This window comes from Schistocerca cancellata, chromosome 4 (genome assembly GCF_023864275.1).
Source record: "Schistocerca cancellata isolate TAMUIC-IGC-003103 chromosome 4, iqSchCanc2.1, whole genome shotgun sequence".
Taxonomy (NCBI): Eukaryota; Metazoa; Arthropoda; class Insecta; order Orthoptera; family Acrididae; genus Schistocerca; species Schistocerca cancellata.
The window spans coordinates 617,822,450-617,842,264 of record NC_064629.1 but is presented as its reverse complement, the minus strand read 5'-3'; the positions used below and the strand labels follow the sequence as shown (position 1 = coordinate 617,842,264).

Below are 19,815 nucleotides of genomic sequence, written 5' to 3'. Positions count from 1 at the left end.
GCAGAATCTTAGAATATATTCTGAGATCAAATTTCATGAGCTATCTTGAACACAATGACCTCCTCCTTGCGAGAAAGCACGGATTCAGAAAACAGCGGTCGTGCGAAATCCAACATGCACTGAAAGCCAGGGCAGTCAGGTCTGACTCAGTACCACACACTTGTTAACGGAAGTATCATCATATACGATATCAAATGAAATTTCGACTAGATTGATGATTTCTTGGTACGGATTTACATTGGAAGCATTGATTGAGAGTGATCAGATAATGGAGAGTCATCAACAGGTGTAGAAGTAACTTCTGGCAAGCCCAAGGGACGTGTGTTGTAACCCCTGCTGCTCATGTTGTATGTCAATAACATGATAGTTACAATTAATAGTGACCTCAGAATTCAGAAATTTCAGGGGTGATGCAGTTATCTGTAATGAAGTATTATCTGAAAAAATCTACACAAATATGATTAGGGCCTTTGGTAGGATATTGAGGAAATGCTTTTAGTCTACAGAGAAGGCTACTTAAAAATCATCAGTGGGACTGATCCCATAACATTGGTAAGATGTGTGGGGCCAGTATCAAACACATATAACGGGGAATATTGAACTTATACTAAGAGGGCAATACGATTAGTCACAGGGCTGTATGACACCCCGGAAAGTGTCACAAATATGTTGACAAATCTGAACTGACAGACTCTTTAAGAGAGATACCAGCTGTCCTGCGAAAGGCTATTTAAGATACTCTAACAACCAACATTAAATGCGAAATCTAGGAATATATTAAAACCCCACGCGCATCGCTTCTACCGGGTCAAGATAAGATTAGACTACCTTGAACAATCGGGTCCTCTGCCGGTTGTTCGTGTCGTTCTAGAACGATGTTTCGACGTCGTGTCTCACTGTCTTCTTCACGTGGCTAGGGGACCACCTGAAGAATACAGCGAATCACGCTGTCAAAATATAGTGCAAGAACGACGCGAACATCCGGCAGAAGATCTGATTATTCAACATGTCAACATATCACCTGGAAAAACTGAAGAATTACATAAGATAGACTAATTAGCACGCACACGAAGGCATTTAAGTAGTCACAACTACTGCGTTATATGCGTGAATGGATAAGAAAGAAACTTAATACGTGGTATTATGGGGAGTATCCTCTATCATACACACCGAGCGAGGTGACGCAGTGGTTAGCACACTGAACTCGCATTCAGGGGACCGACGTTTCAGATCTGACCAGCCATACAGATTTAGGTTTTATTTGTATTTCCCGTGATTTCTCTGAGTCGTCCCAGATATGCCTTCCCCATCCCTGAAAAAGTCCGAGCTTGTCCTCCATCTCTAATGACCTCGATGTCGACGCGACGTTTTCCTGATGTAGATAGAATTCATCATAGTTTGAACTCGGCATCAGAAGTGGACGACACATCTTAACGTAGCGATTTGCAGTAATTTTTTGCCTAACAGCTGGGGATGAAAGCGGCGTTGGTGGCGGTGCTGACGCTCGTGGGAACGGCGATGTCGCAGTACCAATCGTTCTACGCAGGCGGTGGCTGGTCGTACCCGGGCCCGCTGCCGCAGTTCGCCGCGGCCAACTCTGAGGAAGGCCTTGAGAACCGTGTTGGTGCAACGACTACTACCACGCAGTCGCCTGAACAGTTCATCTCTTCGCAAGTCGGTGCCTGGCCAGAGGACCGTCAACCATTCTGGTTCGTTAACAGGTACGCAGATACTGCCACAGCACCACTAATGTTTGTTCGCAATGTGTCCTTGTGTCACTGTATCACTGTGGAGCTGTTGATACTTCTTCATCAATGATTCCAGCTTTGAACGAAGTCTGCGCGTGTTTTATCTTCCTACAGTACAATATCTAGCAGGAAGGAACATCCATTGGGAAACTAGAGACACTGGACATTTAAGACAATGTGATACTGCACTACTGGCCATTAAAGTTGCTACATCAAGAAGAAATGCAGATGACAAACGGGTATTCATTGGACAAATATACTATACTAGAACTGACGTGTGATTACATTTTCACGCAATCTGGGTGCATAGATCCTGAGAAATCAGTATCCAGAACAACCATTTCTGGCCGTAATGACGGCCTTGTTACGCCTGGGCATTGAGTCACACAGAGCTTGGATGGCGTGTACAGGTACAGCTGCCCATGCAGCTTCAACACGATACCACAGTTCATCAAGCGCAGAGACTGGCGTATTGCAAGGAGCCAGTTGCTCGGCCACCATTGACCAGACGTTTTCAGTTGGTGAGAGATCTGGAGAATGTGCTGGCCAGGGCAGCAGTCGAACATTTTCTGTATCCAGAAAGGCCCGTACAGGACCTGCAACATGCGGTCGTGCAGTATCCTGCTGAAATATAGGGTTTCGCAGGGATCGAATAAAGGGTAGAGCCACGGGTCGTAACACATCTGAAATGTAACGTCCACTGTTCAAAGTGCCGTCAATGTGAACAAGAGGTGACCGGGACGTGTAACCAATGCCACCCCATACCACCACGCTTCCAATGTGCGTTCACCGCGATGTCGTAAAACACGGCTGCGACCTTCATGATGCTGTAAACAGAACCTGGATTCATCCGAAAAAATGACGTTTTGCCATTCGTGCACCCAGGTTCCTCGCGAGTACACCATCGCAGGTGCTCCTGTCTGTGATGCAGCATCAAGGGTAACCGCAACCATGGTCTCCGAGCTGATAGTCCATGCTGCTGCAAACGGCGTCGAACTGTTCGTGCAGATGGTTGTTGTCTTGCAAACGTCCCCATCTGTTGATTCAGGGATCGAGACGTGGCTGCACGATCCGTTACAGCCATGCGGATAAGATGCCTGCCATCTCGACTGCAAGTGATACAAGGCCGTTGAGATCCAGCATTACCCTCCTGAACCCACCGATTCCATATTCTGCTAACAGTCATTGGATCTCGACCAACGCGAGCAGCAGTGTCGCGATACGATAAAACGCAATCGCAATAGGCTACAATCCGACCTTTATCAAAGTCGGAAACATGATGGTACGCATTTCTCCTCCTTACCCGAGTCATCACAACAACGTTTCACCAGGCAACGCCGGTCGACTGCTGTTTGTGTATGAGAAATCGGTTGGAAACTTTCCTTACGTCAGCACGTTGTAGGTGTCGCCACCGGCGCCAACCTTGTGTGAATGCTTGAAAAGCTAATCATTTGCATATCACAGCATCTTCTACCTGTCGGTTAAATTTCGCGTCTGTAGCACGTCATCTTTGTGATGTAGCAATTTTAATGGCCAGTAGTGTACCTTATTACTAGCGAAACTTTGAGATTTTCCCCGCTTATAAATTTTCCAACAAATTTCGAGAATGAAGTCGTCTGACGTCTTCGACAACCGCCGACATTACGGCAGTTGCACATGCCATCATTTTCAAGGCGCAAATTCAACGAGAGAGTGCTTTGGAAGAAAATTTAGAAGTTCTGTATGGAGGGCATGTGCCGTGAAAGACAACACACACACACACACACACACACACACACACACTCACACAGTAAACATAAGTGTCACCACACAACCAAAGATAGTCTACATCAGATGTTATCAATACAAACACACACACACACACCTTTCGAACAGGCCTTGAAGGCTCAACGGTACCGACCGGCCACTGTGTCATCCTCAGCCCCTAGGCGTCACTGGATGTGAATACAGAGGGGCATGCGGTCAGCACACCGCTCTCCTGACTGTTGTCAGTTTGGGTGGCGGGTGCCGCTACTTCTCAGTCAAGTAGCCCCTCAGTTGGCCTCAAGGCCTGAATGCACCCCGCTTGCAAACAGCATTCGGCAGACCCGGACGGTGAACCATCCAGGTGCTACCCAAGCCTGACAGTTCTTAACATGCATGATCTGACGGGAACCGATGTTACCACTGCGGCAAGGCCGTTGGCGCCAGATGTTATCAGTAGTGAATATTAAGTACCAGCAACTGAGGTAACGTTAAGTCTGGCCCTCTACTGTTTGACTAGGGAGAGAGCAAGATACCAAACAGAACTTAAACAAAAACCTCCACTCTTCTTTGCAATATCGCTCGCTAATTTAATCTCAGCTGCTTCCTTAATAACACCATCCCAATAGCTGGAATAGCTGGAAGTGCGTGCCAGAATCTCCGTGTGTTTATATTCCATAGGATGAACGCTACCGAGGAAATGTTATCCAACAGTTGATTTTCTCAGGTGTTTTAAGCGTGTGGGCCACTTACACTCAGTACACGAGTTCTCTACAGTCCAGATGGTCTGATAAGTGTAACATGCCACAGCTGCAAGAGATATGGTAGACACCCGCCTTACGTAAACCAAGATCATTCTTAGCAGACCCTCCAGGTCCCTAATCTTAGATCAGGGTCGGCTATGGCGTGCCAAAGTTCATGCGTACCGCGTGTGCGGTCCACTGGCGAGTCGAGACCCGGCCTGGTACGCGGCTTTGCTCTCTCCTTTTCGGAAGAACCTGGAACAGCGCCACATTTCATTTTACATTGCAGTGCAGCATTTCGCGATCGTCACAATTCTCTGAGTTCGGCGGAATCGTGGTGTCAGCTCTGTTTACCTTTGCTATTTGTCCGCGGTATGAAGGACGTTCACAGCTCCAATGGCTGATTGCACAAAAGAGGCAGTCTAGCGATCTATCGTCACAATCCTTTAAAATGGAAGGGAATTACAGATCAGAGGGATGAGAATTCTCAATTCACATAAGCGACGGGTCTTGCTTATTTGCTATGAAACGACATTATAGTACCATCCCGAAAGAATTTAAACCTTTACAAGACAATGAAAGAAAACAAAATTTCAAAGATCAATGGATGGGATTCATTGTTCTGTACATCAAGAAGCACTTTGTGGCAATTTTGCAAGCATGGAGCGCTTGAAGAAATTGGTAATACGAATAGTAAAATTTCTGAAGTTGCACCCGTTATTCCAATTCAGTTGCAATAGTTTTCAATGGAAATGAACGAAGAGTATAGAAACGTCATGTATTACTTTGGCTAAGTCAAGGGGCATGATTAGAACGATTTTTCGATTAAAATATCTCTATTGTTGAATTTATGAAGGAAAATAGAATGCAGGAATGAAAATTAGAACGTCCAGAATGGACTGCAAACTTCGCATTTTAAGTAGACTTGACTACACGCTGCTCAAAGTAAGGCATTGCAAGGTATCTTCTTTGTGGTTTATGGGGATTCATTTAAAAAGGAAATCGCGTTGTAGAAGGGACACATTCTGACGAAGACAATCCAGTTTCCTAAGCTCACATGCGTTAAAGAAAGCCCGAGGTTTGAAGAATTTATTGTGGCCTTGCAAGAACTACAACGATAGTTTTATAAAAGTTTTGAGAACACTGTTAACCTTAGTCCGCAGCTCGTGGTCGTGCGGTAGCGTTCTCGCTTCCCACGCCCGGGTTCCCGGGTTCGATTCCCGGCGGAATCAGGGATTTTCTCTGCCTCGTGATGACTGGGTGTTGTGTGCTGTCCTTAGGTTAGTTAGGTTTAAGTAGTTCTAAGTTGTAGGGGACTGATGACCATAGATGTTAAGTCCCATAGTGCTCAGAGCCATTTTTGTTAATCTTACATCTGTTTTCGTGTCTGTTTGCCGTTTCTGTTGAATGCGCCCCTGTGCATGTGCAGATGTAACTGATTGACTTCAAGGTAATTCCAGTTTCAGTTACAAATCTTTTACGTGAAAACTGTCCAGGACGTCTACATTGTTTCTCTCAGTTAGATTTTCCAAGTCTCCATAATAAGGCCGCAAAAGTGCTATAATATTTCGATCGGCATACTGATGTGAAAGACCTTTTTTCGAATATGAAACTACATAAGTCACGTTTACGTGGCAACTTGAGAGCGAAATTCTCCGAAATTGTCAGCCTCTGTCCGTATGCCGACAGTCTGTACCTGATAGAAATTACATTGTATTTTCAGCACGACAAATATAATTAATTAATACTGAAAGCTTGTTTTGTTTGTGATGTATATTGTTGAGAAATGTGAAATATAAAATCAGGTCATACGCGGTACGGCTGCACTGCCATTTAAATTCGGCGCGTTCGCTGTTTTATCCTCTTCTCCCTCCACGCGCTCAGACAGCGCGACGTGCTGGAGGCGGAAATACGAAGCGAGGCTGAGCACGTCAGCACTCGGTCCCGGGCATGGCCCGCGTGCCGAAATCTTGGCCATCCCTGTCTTAGATGACGGTCCAAAGAAATTTCACATCTCGTTTTCGCAGAAAATGACCAAACCTGTTAGTGCCACCTCCATATTATCATCACTCACTCGGTCCACGGCTGGTTGATAATGAATGCGATGTGTGTCTCACCTGTATTTCACTAGAACCATTCTGGTTAAAGGTGACTGCGAGATGGACTAACTCAGCGTATAGGGTATCAGAGTCTGAGGTGAAGTAGGACCTATGAACCAAGGTACGAATTACCCTTTCATGCTGAGCCCAATGGTGACGACGACCTGTCTGAAGATACAAGGGTTTCCTGTTTGCGTATTGTCAGTAACACTGGTACTCCGACATACCGTGTAGCGAAACCTCATGTTACTCTGATGATACCTCCAGTAGAGCGGTGTGTGCATTACATTAAGAGCTCGAATGAATTCTTATATCGGTTAGAGGGATTAAGTTTGAATGCCACTGATATTTTAGTAAGTTTCGATGTAGTCTCTTTCTCCACTCGCATTCCACTATCTCGTCCGTTATGTTTAACTGAGGTTAGCTTTGTTGTTGAATTAACAAACCTATTTCGAATGTGTTGTCTTACTTTTTGTTCGATGACCAGTTTTAAGCACAGACAGGAAGAGTAGTGATGGGGATGTTTTTGTCACCTATTGTTGCCAGTCTAAAACGTTTTCGATTATGTTGAGTCACAGTAATGCAGTACTGTTTAAAAAAGTAAACCATCATTTGACTATGTATTACTATATTTATCCTTTGTACTACCTAGATTTCGGCTTTTATGCCCTTCTAAAATACAATGCTAAAAGTTATTGGACCATTATCATGTCTTATCTATTAAGGCAGTCCAGAGTAGACTTGTTTATCTGCTTTGGACTGCTTTAACAGATACGACATAATAATGGTCCAACAACTTTTAGCACTGTACTTGAGAATGGCATAAAAACCAAAATCTAGATAGTACAAAAGATAAAAATAGTAATGCACAGTCAAATTGCGATTTACTCTTCTAAACAGTATTGTCAGTCTGTTTATGGAAGATTTCCAGGAATGTGCCTTAGAGTCGGCGGCACTGAAACCTGCGTCTTTTTCAGATACGTAGGCGATAATTTTGTTGTTTGGCCTCATACAAATAAAAATTTAAATGACTTTTTGGATTACCTGAATTCAATTCACCCGTATATTCGCTTCATGATGGAAGTAGGAAAGGATGGCTGCCTTCCCTTCCTTGGTATATTGGTCGTGAGGAAGGTTAATGGTACGTTCGGACATGCCGTTTATTGGAAGCCACCTCACACTGATTTATATTTTCAAACTGATTATTGTCACCACCCGGCTCAGCATGACGGGGAATTGACTATCTTGGGTTCTAGTACCCACGCCATCTCAGAACCTGAAAGTTTGTCAGCTGAGTTATCTCACTTCACAGTCTCATTTTGTCTGAATGGTTAAAGTGAAAGGCAGATGAGACACACGTGAATTGGCTGAGTGTTAAAAATAACAAGGTAGCATGAAAGTCTATGGTGTTTTTACGTTACACATATAGCATTTCCAACAGGATTGGTCATATTTTACGAAAACATGACCACCATTTAAGATTGGGATCTTTTTAGTGTCCGTAAACTATAATCTCGGTTTGCGTAAGGTTGAGCCGGCCGCTGTAGCCGAGCGGCTCTAGGCGCTTGAGTCCGGAACCGTGCTGATGCTACGGTCGCAGGTTCGAATCCTGCGTCGGGCATGGATGTGCGTGATGTCCTTAGGTTAGTTAGGTTTAAGTAGTTCTATGTCTAGGGGACTGATGACCTCAGATGTTAAGTCCCATAGTGCTCAGAGCCATTTGAACCCTTTTTTTGCGTAAGGCTGGTGTGTGCCACATACCTTGCATTTGTGGCACGTTGTACATTGGTCAGACCATCAGGACCGTGAAGGATTGGTATATTGAGCATGAGTTGAAACACGACAGTAGTCTGCAACAGATGTGTTAGAATGGGAATGGCATGCGAACGTGTATTTTATCTCGTCGCTTATGCGCTTTGCCCTGTAATGAACATTTCTGACTGCGAGAATGTTAATTGTCAATAACTTTAAACCTAACCAAAACTGCATGAATTTACGTAGCACAAAAACTGAATCTGATGCAACACTATTGATTGGGAATGGCCCCGGTAATAAAACAAAACTTGATCAGTTTGAAAATAATGTTCCCTGTGCTTAATGAATGATATCCGTGAAATAATAAAATTTCTTACCTTTATCTGCGCAATGGTAACGCTCATCCCACTGTTCTCTGTTAGTATATTAAATTGTATAGTTTGCATACAGATATTGTGTAACGATGTTGCTTATCATACATTTTAATTAAATCGAATATGGCTGAGATAATAAATTCTTGAGCAAAATAGTTTATCAAAAATGACATGGATATGGTAACTGGTATTGATTTGTGGTAAGTAACAATATGGCAATAACTTTAAAACTTGAATTTTGACTCTGAAAATTAATAACGCTCACAATTAACACACAATAAACTATTATACAGTAACAGTTAGCTTTAGAGAGTCATTGGATGTGAGTGCCATACATTGTCTCAGTAATCCCTTACGATTACGTGCATTGTATTGGTAACAGAACAACTTTCTTTACCTTAATTATTTCCAGTATGGTATCTTGGAAATAAAAAATCATTCCTGCCCACAGAGAGTACATATATATATCTAGCACACATCAGCTACAACACGCCTTTACGCTTGAGAGTCCTCCATACATCTCGCTATCTAAAGTTACTCTACACATTACCCATAACACCTTGAACCAGCGATCGCTGTTGAACAGCGACGCTACTATACAATCGATACTACATTTGACCGTCTCTGGTTCAATATAAAGTTTTCTTATAAAATTTTATCCTGTGTATGTACCTTTCAAAGTGTCACGCACGATTATAACAGCTCAGCAAATCTACTGCTGCAAAACATTGTCTTGGTACTGGTCATCCTATGGAAAATGGCAACGCAGAGAATCTGGCATGCACGTCCAGCTATTGGTACAATGTAATCAAAGATTTAAATTCTGCTTGGAATCTTGCTTTCTTCCTGTTCAAATAACAGAGGGACAGAGTTAACGCTACCTCACCTGTTGGTAATTAATATTCACTTTCGATAACATCTGCCGTTGGTCATCTTTGGTTGTGCTACGGCACCAGTGTTCACGGTGTGTGTATGTGTGTGTGTGTGTGTGTGTGTGTGTGTGTGTGTGTGTGTGTTCTCTTTCGGCATATGCCCCATGTACCGAGATTTTAAATTTGCTTGCACACGGCTCTCATATTGCATTTGAGCCTTGAAAATGACGGGTTGTGTACCTGCCGAAATGTCGATGGTTGTCGAAGCTACTACCCTAGGCTAAATCCTCGTCAAGGTGGTTTATCGTTGCATTCCTCAGACCTGTTATGAAGTGGAGTGTCAAGTGCGTATCTGTATCGTGTAGATTGATATAGTGAGTACTTGTGCAACGTAATATTGCTTGAGTATGGAGTAGGTGGCTGTCGCGAGTACTTGTGCAGTGTAATATTGCTTGAATGTGGAGTGAAAGGAAGGGAGAGAATGAAACTCGGAGCAGGCATATGCTACAGAAGAGATGATACATGTCTATAATAACACCAAGTATACCGATGAAGTCATCGTCTCATTTCGACAAATGGATCATTCACTCAGCCACATAACCCAACTCACAGGAGACTGCGAACGCGTTTTTAAGTACTTTGGCGCACTGACGCAGATTTAAACGCTGACCCTCTCCTCATCTTCCCAAACAAAGTCCGATAATAGACATTTATTTTGTCACACCAGCTAATTTTGGGTCGTCCATCACCACTCTAGAATGTGTTTGCCATATCGACACTACAATCGGCTTCTACACAACAATAAAGCAAGTAATTGCTCTGTAAACTGCTCTGTATTTTAAATATAAAACTCTCATCTACATTAGGGTTCCAGATGCCCCAATGATCATCAAATGACTGTTCTTCATAGTGAAGATTAGAATTAAACACCGCTTTCAGTCACAATTATATTTTTCAAAGTTTTTATGTACAATGAATCGACATGCCATTTACTGCAACTACAGGTACTACACCAGTTACGTGCTGCGATTGCACTGATTATACATTGATGATTAATGTCGAGTACGCCGACTGTATTCTCAATTTCACCATTTAACATTTGAAACTGGCACTCTATTTTATCTGTGATCTTTCATGAGTACATGGGATGCATAAAACTTTAAGTTGGTTTGAAAATAACATTGTTATGGAATTCATATAAGTATAGGCGCCGTCAATCCGGAGGTTGTTGGGAGCATTATAGTGCTGTACCAGATGTATCTCTATTGGTGGTGGTATGATTTGCCTCCCTTCGATCTTCGAAAAGACTTGTCTAACCAGTTAAACGAACACTTAAAGTTTAACGCGAGTATCGAAGTACGGTGCAAGTCAGTGTTTCTCACACAAAAATCACTTCCTGAGATGAGAAAAGGATAAACGACAAAAAAAAAAAACCTAGGATTGACAAGTCACTGAACAGCAGACTTTTGAATAGATAGTCGAACTAGGTAGGCACACGGAACACAGTTATCTACTAGAAATAGCATGTATTTCTTACCCAAAGAATCAGCCATTAGTGAGACACCAACAATAATTTAACGCGGAACATGAACACCGGCACGACTTCGCTTATTCACATTCATAGAGCATTATCGGAGGTGAAACCCGTGTTTAAAGCCAGCTGGAACATGAACTGAAACTTTAATCTGTGAGTTTTACATGTGTATTCTAAGTACAAGTAGGAACAGCCAGACATTGTTTATTAAAATGACACCGTTACTGTATACAAAGTGTTAGGTCCATCTTCAGACGGTTGTTAATATTTAACTCGATCCATTTAAATAGTTCTGACCATATAACGTCTATTTTCAGTTGTGGTGAAATTGTGTTAGGTTAGTGATGCCCTACAGCAACACAAGATATTGTAAGAGGACTATTTTATTTTCATTTCCACAAAACAACATAATTAGCTTTGTAACTGCTACGTGCGGCCGGCCGTTGTGGCCGAGCGGTTCTAGGCGCTTCAGTCTGGAACCGCGCGATCGCTACGGTCGCAGGTTCGAACCCTGTCTCGGGCATGGATGTGTGTGATGTCCTTAGGTTAGTTAGATTTAAGTAGTTCTAAGTGCAAGGGGACTGATGACCTCAGATGTTAGGTCCCATAGTGCCTAGAGCCACTTTTTTTGCTACGTGCATAAAAAATCCTGCTTTGTTTTTGTGGACCCGATATTTGCTGTTGGTGAGCTTCACATAACGCGGAAAAATAAGCTCATTTCATATTTCAGACTTCCATTCAGCGTAAAGCACCGTACACACACCTCAATTCTGATGAAATTTGACAGACAGAAAATAGTGCCATAGAATACGTATATTGGAGATGTTACAACATCGATATAATTTTTATAGAAATTTGTTATCCGTGACAGGATTTACAATAAAATAAAATAAGTAATTCCTGGATCGCTGAAGAAACTTACTGCGACTATGCTGCAACTCGTGAATTGACATAAGTATCGCCACAAGGAGTTGTTGTTATATAAACCTTCTTTAAGCAGTTTGCGTTGAAGTAACTTTTCTTGATAATACAAATATTTGACAGTGTTTGGTTGTTGGTATTACTAACAGTAAGAATTAACCTGTATTTTCCACAGCTATGGCCCCATTATGTCAGTTTTGGAAAAAATCATCTTTGAAGTCTTAATCTTCACTACCGAGCCTCACGTTCCGTACGATATCTGATCAAGTTATATGTATACAACGCTAGAAGGACGTTGCAGGCGCGATGATGTTGCACGCATAGTGTTCTCTCTCGCAAGCTAGCAGGAGAGAAAAGCTCAGGAGTCTGTAACACGATCAGGTGAGGTATACTAAGCGTAAAAAGTCAACCTGGAGGACTACAGATCGCCAAAGCGTCACTCGTTAATTTCTGGGATCTAATAGTGTAGTACAGGCGCTCACAACCAATAAGTGAGAACTGAACATGTTAAGTTTCAAAAACCGTAGGCAGAAGGGTAGGGTGGAGGGAATCGATCCGCGAAGCCAGCAGCCATCAGACGGTACTCTCACCGTGATTTCCTTATTGTGGCAATAACTCCACTGAAGACCTTGACGGTTCGTTGCGAAGTACGGTAACCTGGTTTTCGTGCTGGCATTTTGTCAGTCACACATCACACAGACATTGTAATGGTCAAATTGCATCTTTTTCCAGATCGTGTTCCTTGTCACTTTCATACTACTGTAATCCAAAATACAGTGTCGAAAACAAAATGAAACACCCTTAAAGACAAGGTCATTTTATTGACAAGTTATGTGACAGAAAGCTCATCATTGTAGGAGCAGTATATGATAACAAACTCAGACCGAATGAAACTCTCATGTCACAATGAGGGGAGCTCGAACTGTCGCATCAGTACACAGATATCCCACTCAGGCGGCAACGCAGACGTATATTCTCACAATGACAAAGGTGTCGAATAGCATCTTGCGATAGATTGTCCCAAGTTTTTTGCACCTTTAGTTCCATTTATGCAGTGGTTCCTGTAGGCTATGGTGAACGAATAAGTTCCAGCTTCACCTATACGTGTTCAATAGTAGAGAGATCTGGTTATCTTGCTGGCTAGGCAGTAGTTGTGTAGTACGAAAAGCATATAGCGTCACAGCATCCGTATTTGGACGTGCGTTGTCCAGCTGAAAAAGCGCAGCACCATCACATCGAAGAAATGGCAGGAGCAAGGTGATAACCTGTGCAGTGTAATGGTCCTGCAGAAACATCAAATGTTACCACGCGTTCTAAATGATAGCCCCCATAACATGAAGCCCAGGGCGAGACCTGTCTGTCGTGGGTGAATGCATTCTGAAATAGACCGCTCACAAGGTTTACGTCGTACTCGTGTACGTCCATCATCCGCATACAGACAAAACTTACTCCCATCACTCTAGTCGACAGAGCGCCATTCCACACTCTAGTCGGCTCTTTGACGACACCAGAGTAGGTATGCTTGGCAGTGTCGTGATGTCAGTTGTTGCCTGGCCAGAAGCACGCGTGCCGGCCGGAGTGGCCGAGCGGTTCTAGGCGCTACAGTCTGGAACCGCGCGACCGCTGCGCTCGCAGGTTCGAATCCTGTCCCGGCATGGGTGTTTGTGATGCCCTTAGGTTAGTTAGGTTTAAGTAGTTCCAAGTTCTAGGGGACTGATGACCACAGCAGTTAAGTCCCATAGTGCTCAGAGCCATTTGAACCATTTGTACCAGAAGCACGCGTGATCTTAGTCTTGGTGCCAGCACACCATCTCCGATGGTGAGATCGGAGGTCGTGCGCTGGCACCAAGACTAAGATCACGCGTGCTTCTGGCCAGGCAACAACTGACATCACGACACTGCCAAGCATGACACAGCAGGTGCAACATGTGCCCAGATCCCACCACGTGACGTTAAACTGTACCTTAGGGTTTCATAACTTACCTATCACGACTAGTACCTGTGAAAAAATGTATTATATATGTGAAAAAAAGTTCCACTGTCGCTTTCACTGTGAACAATACAGGCGTTATTTACACTACTGGCCATTAAAATTGCTACACCACAAAGATGACGTGCTACAGACGCGAAATTTAACAGACAGGAAGATGATGCTGTGATATGCAAATGGTTAGCTTCTGAGAGCATTCACACAAGGTTGGCGCCGGTGGCGACACCTACAACGTGCTGACATGAGGAAAGTTTCCAACAGATTTCTCATACACGAACGGCAGTTGACCGATGTTGCGTGGTGAAACATTGTTGTGATGCCTCGTGTAAGGAGCAGAAATACGTACGATCACGTTTCCGATTTTGATAAAGGTCGGATTGTAGCCTGTCGCGATTACGGTTTATCGTATCGCGACATTGCTGCTCGCGTTGGTCGAAATTCGGTGACTGTTAGCAGAATACGGAATCGGTGGGTTCAGGAGGGTAAAACGAAACGCTGTGGTGGATCCCAACAGCCTCGTATCATTAGTAGTCGAGATGGCAGGCATCTTATCCGCATGGCTGTAACGGATCGTGCAGCTACGTCTCGATCCCTGAGTCAACAGATTGGGACGTTTACAAGACAACAACCATGTGCACGAACAGTTAGACGACGATTGCAGCAGCACGGACCATCAGCTCGGAGACCGTGATTGCGGTTACCCTTGACGCTGCATCACAAACAGGACCGCCTGCTATGGTGTACTCGACGACGAGCCTGGGTGCACGAATGGCAAAACGTCATTTTTTCGCATGAATCCAGGTTCTGTTTACAGCATCATGATGGTCGCATCCGTGTTTGGCGACATCGTTGTGAACGCACATTGGAAGCGTGTATTCGTCATCGCCATACTGGCGTATCACCGGGCGTGATGGTATGGGGTGGCATTGGTTACACGTCTCAGTCACCTGTTGTTCGCACTGATGGCACTTTGAGCAGTGGACGTTTCATTTCAAATGTCTTACGACCCGTGGCTCCACCCTTCATTCGATCCTTGTGAAACCCTACATTTCAACAGGATAATGCACGACCGCATGTTGCAGGTCCTGTACGGGCCTTTCTGGATACAGAAAATGTTCGACTGCTGCCTTGGCCAGCACATTCTCCAGATCTCTCACCAATTAAAAACGTCTGGTCAATGGTGGCCGAGCAACTGGCTCATCACAATACGCCAGTCACTACTCTTGATGAACTGTGGTATTGTGTTGAAGCTGCATGGGCAGCTGTACCTGTACGCGCCATCCAAACTGTGTTTGACTCAATGCCCAGGCGTATCAAGGCCGTTATTACGGCCAGAGGTGGTTGTTCTGGGTACTGATTTCTCAGGATCTATGCACCCAAATTGCGTGAAAATGTAGTCGCATGTCAGTTCTAGTATAATATATTTGTTCAATGAATACCCGTTTATCATCTGTATTTCTTCTTGGTGTAGCAATTTTAATGACCAGTAGTGTAGTTTATTATAATGCTTCATTCAAAATTAAAAAACCTCATTGAATGACTTGAAGTTATTGCATTTGCAGTCCTCGACGTACTGTCGGAGGAATGATTTAATACAGAAATAAAACGGACATGAGGAAAGAGCAATTCACGATGAGAAAATGCGTGGAAACACATGTGGGTAAAATTCAAGGGGTCTGATGTGTAATAAAAGCGATCTGCCATATTTTGTTATACAATATTAACTCCATAAAAACACCCATTATTTTCTTTCAGGGAGCACATTCAGCAACACCTCGGACGTCCACAGCCTCAAGGATTTCCGCAGGGGCAAGGGACACAGCGGCAGCCACAGAATCAGCCGAATACGCAGACACAAAGGCCAGATACTCAGCGTCAACCACAGAACCAGCCGGATTCACGAACGCAGCCTCAGTCGCAACCCCAAGATCTGCCGAACGCACGTTCGCGGACACCAGTCACCCAGACCGAAATCCGAAAACAACCTGAAATAGGGTCACAGGCAGAAGACAGTCAGTCGCAAGTGCAGAACCAGCTGGAAGCTGATCGGCAGTACCAGTTGTGGCTACAGAACCAGTTCTTTGCTCGACGTCCGCAGCAGTGGTCGGCACAGAATCAGCCCGGCATACAGACACAAATTGCTCAGGAGCCACTCCGGTGGCGGGGTCGGCCTGGTACCAAGACCATTTACAGGCGACAATAGGGACTGGCACTATGCACTTTCCTTATTTTATTCCACATTATTGAAACACAAGTCCTACCGGAACGAGTAAGAATCTTGACAGCAGTATAAAATGCTTTATTTACTTTCTGTACCAAAAAGTTAGAAACGCGCCATTATTGTGAAAATGTTGACAATTCACCCTAATATAGTTGGTAATAAAGATACTAATAGAATTAGATTTGTGTTTACAGTTTCCCTAAATTACCTGATGTGAACTTGAGGATGGTTACTGAAGTATGACATCCCCACCCTTGGCCAATGTGACTTTGTGCTGTAACACGTGTAATAAATATGTCAACGGTATATGAAACTCCAGTCTTTCTTCTCACTCTTACACTGACTTCGTCAGTAAGCTTATGATGGACAGATCATTAAACAGTCACCATAACTGTACACGATTGAATCTGAGAGAGTGTTACAGACCTGATTTTTATACCTCTAAAGTATCTTGGCCTTTCTTCTTTGGTCGTCCTCCTGCGACTGTTGGATTTGCTGGACAGCTGTTAAATAACACACACAAATCTACACACATTGTCTATCTCCTCATATTATTTGTCAGCTGGTAAAATTTCGATGTTCAGTTTGTATTCAGGAATTTTGACAGTAAGTGTATCACAGGTCACTACTTCACACCATCTAAAAACGGATTAAAAGATTTTTTTTTCACTTTAACTACCGACAACTGACTGATAACACAGTGGGTATGCTTAACGCATGGTCTGCACTGATTGAATGTTTATTTGTCACTGACTAACTTAGTAGCTTTACATTATGATAGCTGAATACCATTTGACTAATAACATAATGACTATACTGTCTGACTAGCAAATTGCATCATGTTCACTCCCGGGCTCTGACTGATTATGGCTCGGCAAGTTTTATTTACAGGCGCACGTACTACAGAAAATTATGGACTGTCAAAATACTGGACTATTACGTTTTAGTTATTGACATAAAACACGTATAACTAGCAAAAAAATGGCTCTAAGCACTATTGGACTTAACGTCTGAGGTCATCAGTCCCCTAGACTTAGAACTATCTAAACCTAACTAACCTAAGGAGATCACACACATCCATGCCCGAGGCAGGATTCGAACCTGCGAGCGTAGGAGCCGCGTGGTTCCGGAGTGAAGGGCCTAGAACCGCTCGGCCACCGCGGCCGGCTATAACTAGCAAATGACAAAATTATCATCACTAGAGTATTACGTTTTAGTTATTAACATAAAACACGTATAACTAGCAAATAACAAAATTATCAGTACCATTTTATGGTACAGCCATTTAATGTGGAGGGCGCCTCCCAAAAGTCCTACGCCAACCCTAGAAGTCCGCACAGAAACTCCGTTTTTGGAGTAAACTATGAATATGTTTGATGAAACGACAATTTTTTTGTTATACTGTAGATCATCTGTGACAGTCCACAGTGATTGACAAATTCGAAAGCAGCCGTCAGGCCTATAAAAGCTACTCCTCTAATTTTCCGTCTTTCAAAGTCATCCTCAATAAGTTATGTGAGATTGAGGACCTGAGACGTACTGCATTTTCCCGGTCTGAAACATGTTTGTTCTTGTATTAGAACTGGCACTATAACATGAATCAAGCGATTTAGCACCATTCACTTGTGGGGCGGCGGGTGGAATAATTGTTAATGTTCCTATTATTTATTTAATGCTGTTGTTTGCCGTTCTCAACACTGGCTCTCTAACTACAATATTGGCAACCAGAAAGTGATTAGCAAAACGTGAATCCTGTAATTAGAATTCCTAGTGCCCACTTCATCTGAGAAATACATTTATAGCTACTGCTTATAGCTCTGAGGAATTAGGAGATTGTCTGGGATTCATAATCAAAAACCATTCTCTCTAAAATGTTCACTATATTCTGAAAGTCACAGACCAAAAAGAATCCACACAATCCAACTACCAGAGCAGTTCAGAGTCTAATGCGCTGATGCAACTATAACTGTTCAAATTAAATGTTTAAGTGAATGCTCGCCATAATTTTATGATCATGATCATCAAACACCACGCTAATAATGGTAGAATGTCTGTCCTGCGGCGGCACGTGAAAATACGACATATGCAAACTAAAGATAGATCATTAATGTCATCCCAAAATTAACACTTCACTCGAAAACGATTTCATGGTTACGCGTATCGCGAGTAACTTATTACTGCATCCGAGGCTCTTTATATCAATGACACCGACGCGACGAGACTCCCGGCACAGGTGGTGCGCTAATCAGCGTCTGGAGAGAACTGGAGCCTTCTTTCTTTTCACGCAGTTTTCTTACATACAGTATAAAGCCGCGGTGCGGATGGCTAAGGGAACGCCTGATCAAATCTGCTCTCCCGACTAGCCGCTGGGCTAGTAATGCACCACTTTAAGTTATCGAATAAATCATTGCTTCCTATGCTGATGGCCGATGAAGCTCACAATTTAAATGTGCAATCAGCACACAGGTAAGTAATCATAATAAAAGTCTGACGTGGCTAAGTCAAATATTTTGGGTGAGATAATTAATTTAATTACACTACATGCAGTAGACGAGCTCTGAACTTGCCCTTTGGAGATACGCTATCGCTATAGTTTTATAGTTATTCAGTTGAAACTTCTCACATTTTTATGATTATAGCGGATCTCCCTTCTACTTAAACATTCTAGCTTTATTTATTCGCCTACTTAATCTATCTTGCTTCCTTAATTTCTAAGACAAAAACCAGAAAATCATGAATTTCAACTAAAATTTTAATTTGTGAGATCCAGAATACTGTTTCTACTAAATTATTATGCAAAAGGAATCTAAATATAAATTTTTAAGTTTCTAGCTCTTTTCTGTTGCGCCAATGATTTTTACAGAAAAACATCAAAATTTCGAAAATGGTTAAAGTTATTGAACAGATATCCAACACATATTGATTTTGTATTACTCCTGACATGCTAGAAACGTTTCAGGTTATTTACTTCATTTTAAAGTATTGCGCAATATTTATGACGTCAGAGCTAGTTACAGCGGACTAGGCTGGCACACAATGGAAAGACTGATGTGAATTTTATAAGGCGTGAGTATGCTGCTTCCCTACACACTCAAAGGTACTGAGCAGATGGCACAAGAAGGATATTGGCCTGTAGGTTTATGGCTCAGATGACAGTTTTCCAAGATTTAAGATACGGATTACACAAGATTCTCTCCAGATTTTGGGGAAATTATAGGCTATTATACAGTTGTTGAAAAGTGCCAAAATCCACTCTCTCGCTTGACCACCAAATTGTTTGATCTGCTCCATTCTGATGCCATATACCTCTGCTGATTTGCCGGATTTACAGCTGTTTCTGGCTGCATTCAATTCTACTATGCAAAAAGGCTGTAAAAGTTTGCTAGTCTACTTCTTCTGCTGGTACAAGTTTGCAATCTGACTTACGTATTCGATACTCCATTTTACCGCTGTTTGCAGATTGGCGAGCAATTTGTTTAGCTGTTACATTTGCATGTTCCTTTGTAGTTGTTGAGTCACAGCTCAGACCTTTAAGAAGCCTCCAGGCTTTGTTACTACTCTTGCTCAGATATATGTCCTCCATCAATGTATATCAAGCATTTTCTTTGTTCTTGGACATTGCTGTTAATAACTCTCCTCCGGCCTGCAAGGTGTCGTCTCTAAAAGGACCATTACTGAAGAGATCAAGATAGTTTTCCAAACTTTGCTGAGTTTCTGAAGGAGTGAAGCTGATTGCTGCACATGATACAACTACATAGGTTCCTAGTTTAGAAATTCAGTTACTGACCCGAACATCAGCACTCCAGAAGAAAGTC

The 19,815-nt window shown here is 42.9% G+C and overlaps 1 protein-coding gene across 2 annotated transcripts in view; it reads left to right on the top strand.

The window, feature by feature from the left end:
• The window catches only part of LOC126183311 (activating signal cointegrator 1 complex subunit 2 homolog), a 110,231-nt gene extending 94,052 nt beyond the window's left edge, over positions 1–16,179 (top strand). Inside the window, exons 2-3 of one of the 2 annotated variants that reach the window (XM_049925160.1) lie at positions 1,468–1,721; positions 15,535–16,179. In XM_049925160.1, the coding sequence (XP_049781117.1) occupies positions 1,468–1,721; positions 15,535–15,982 (702 nt within the window). In that variant the 3' untranslated portion in view covers positions 15,983–16,179. The remainder of the gene's footprint in view (positions 1–1,467; positions 1,722–15,534) is intronic. The other variant, XM_049925161.1, reaches the window with a different exon arrangement.
• The last annotated feature ends 3,636 nt before the right edge of the window (positions 16,180–19,815 follow it).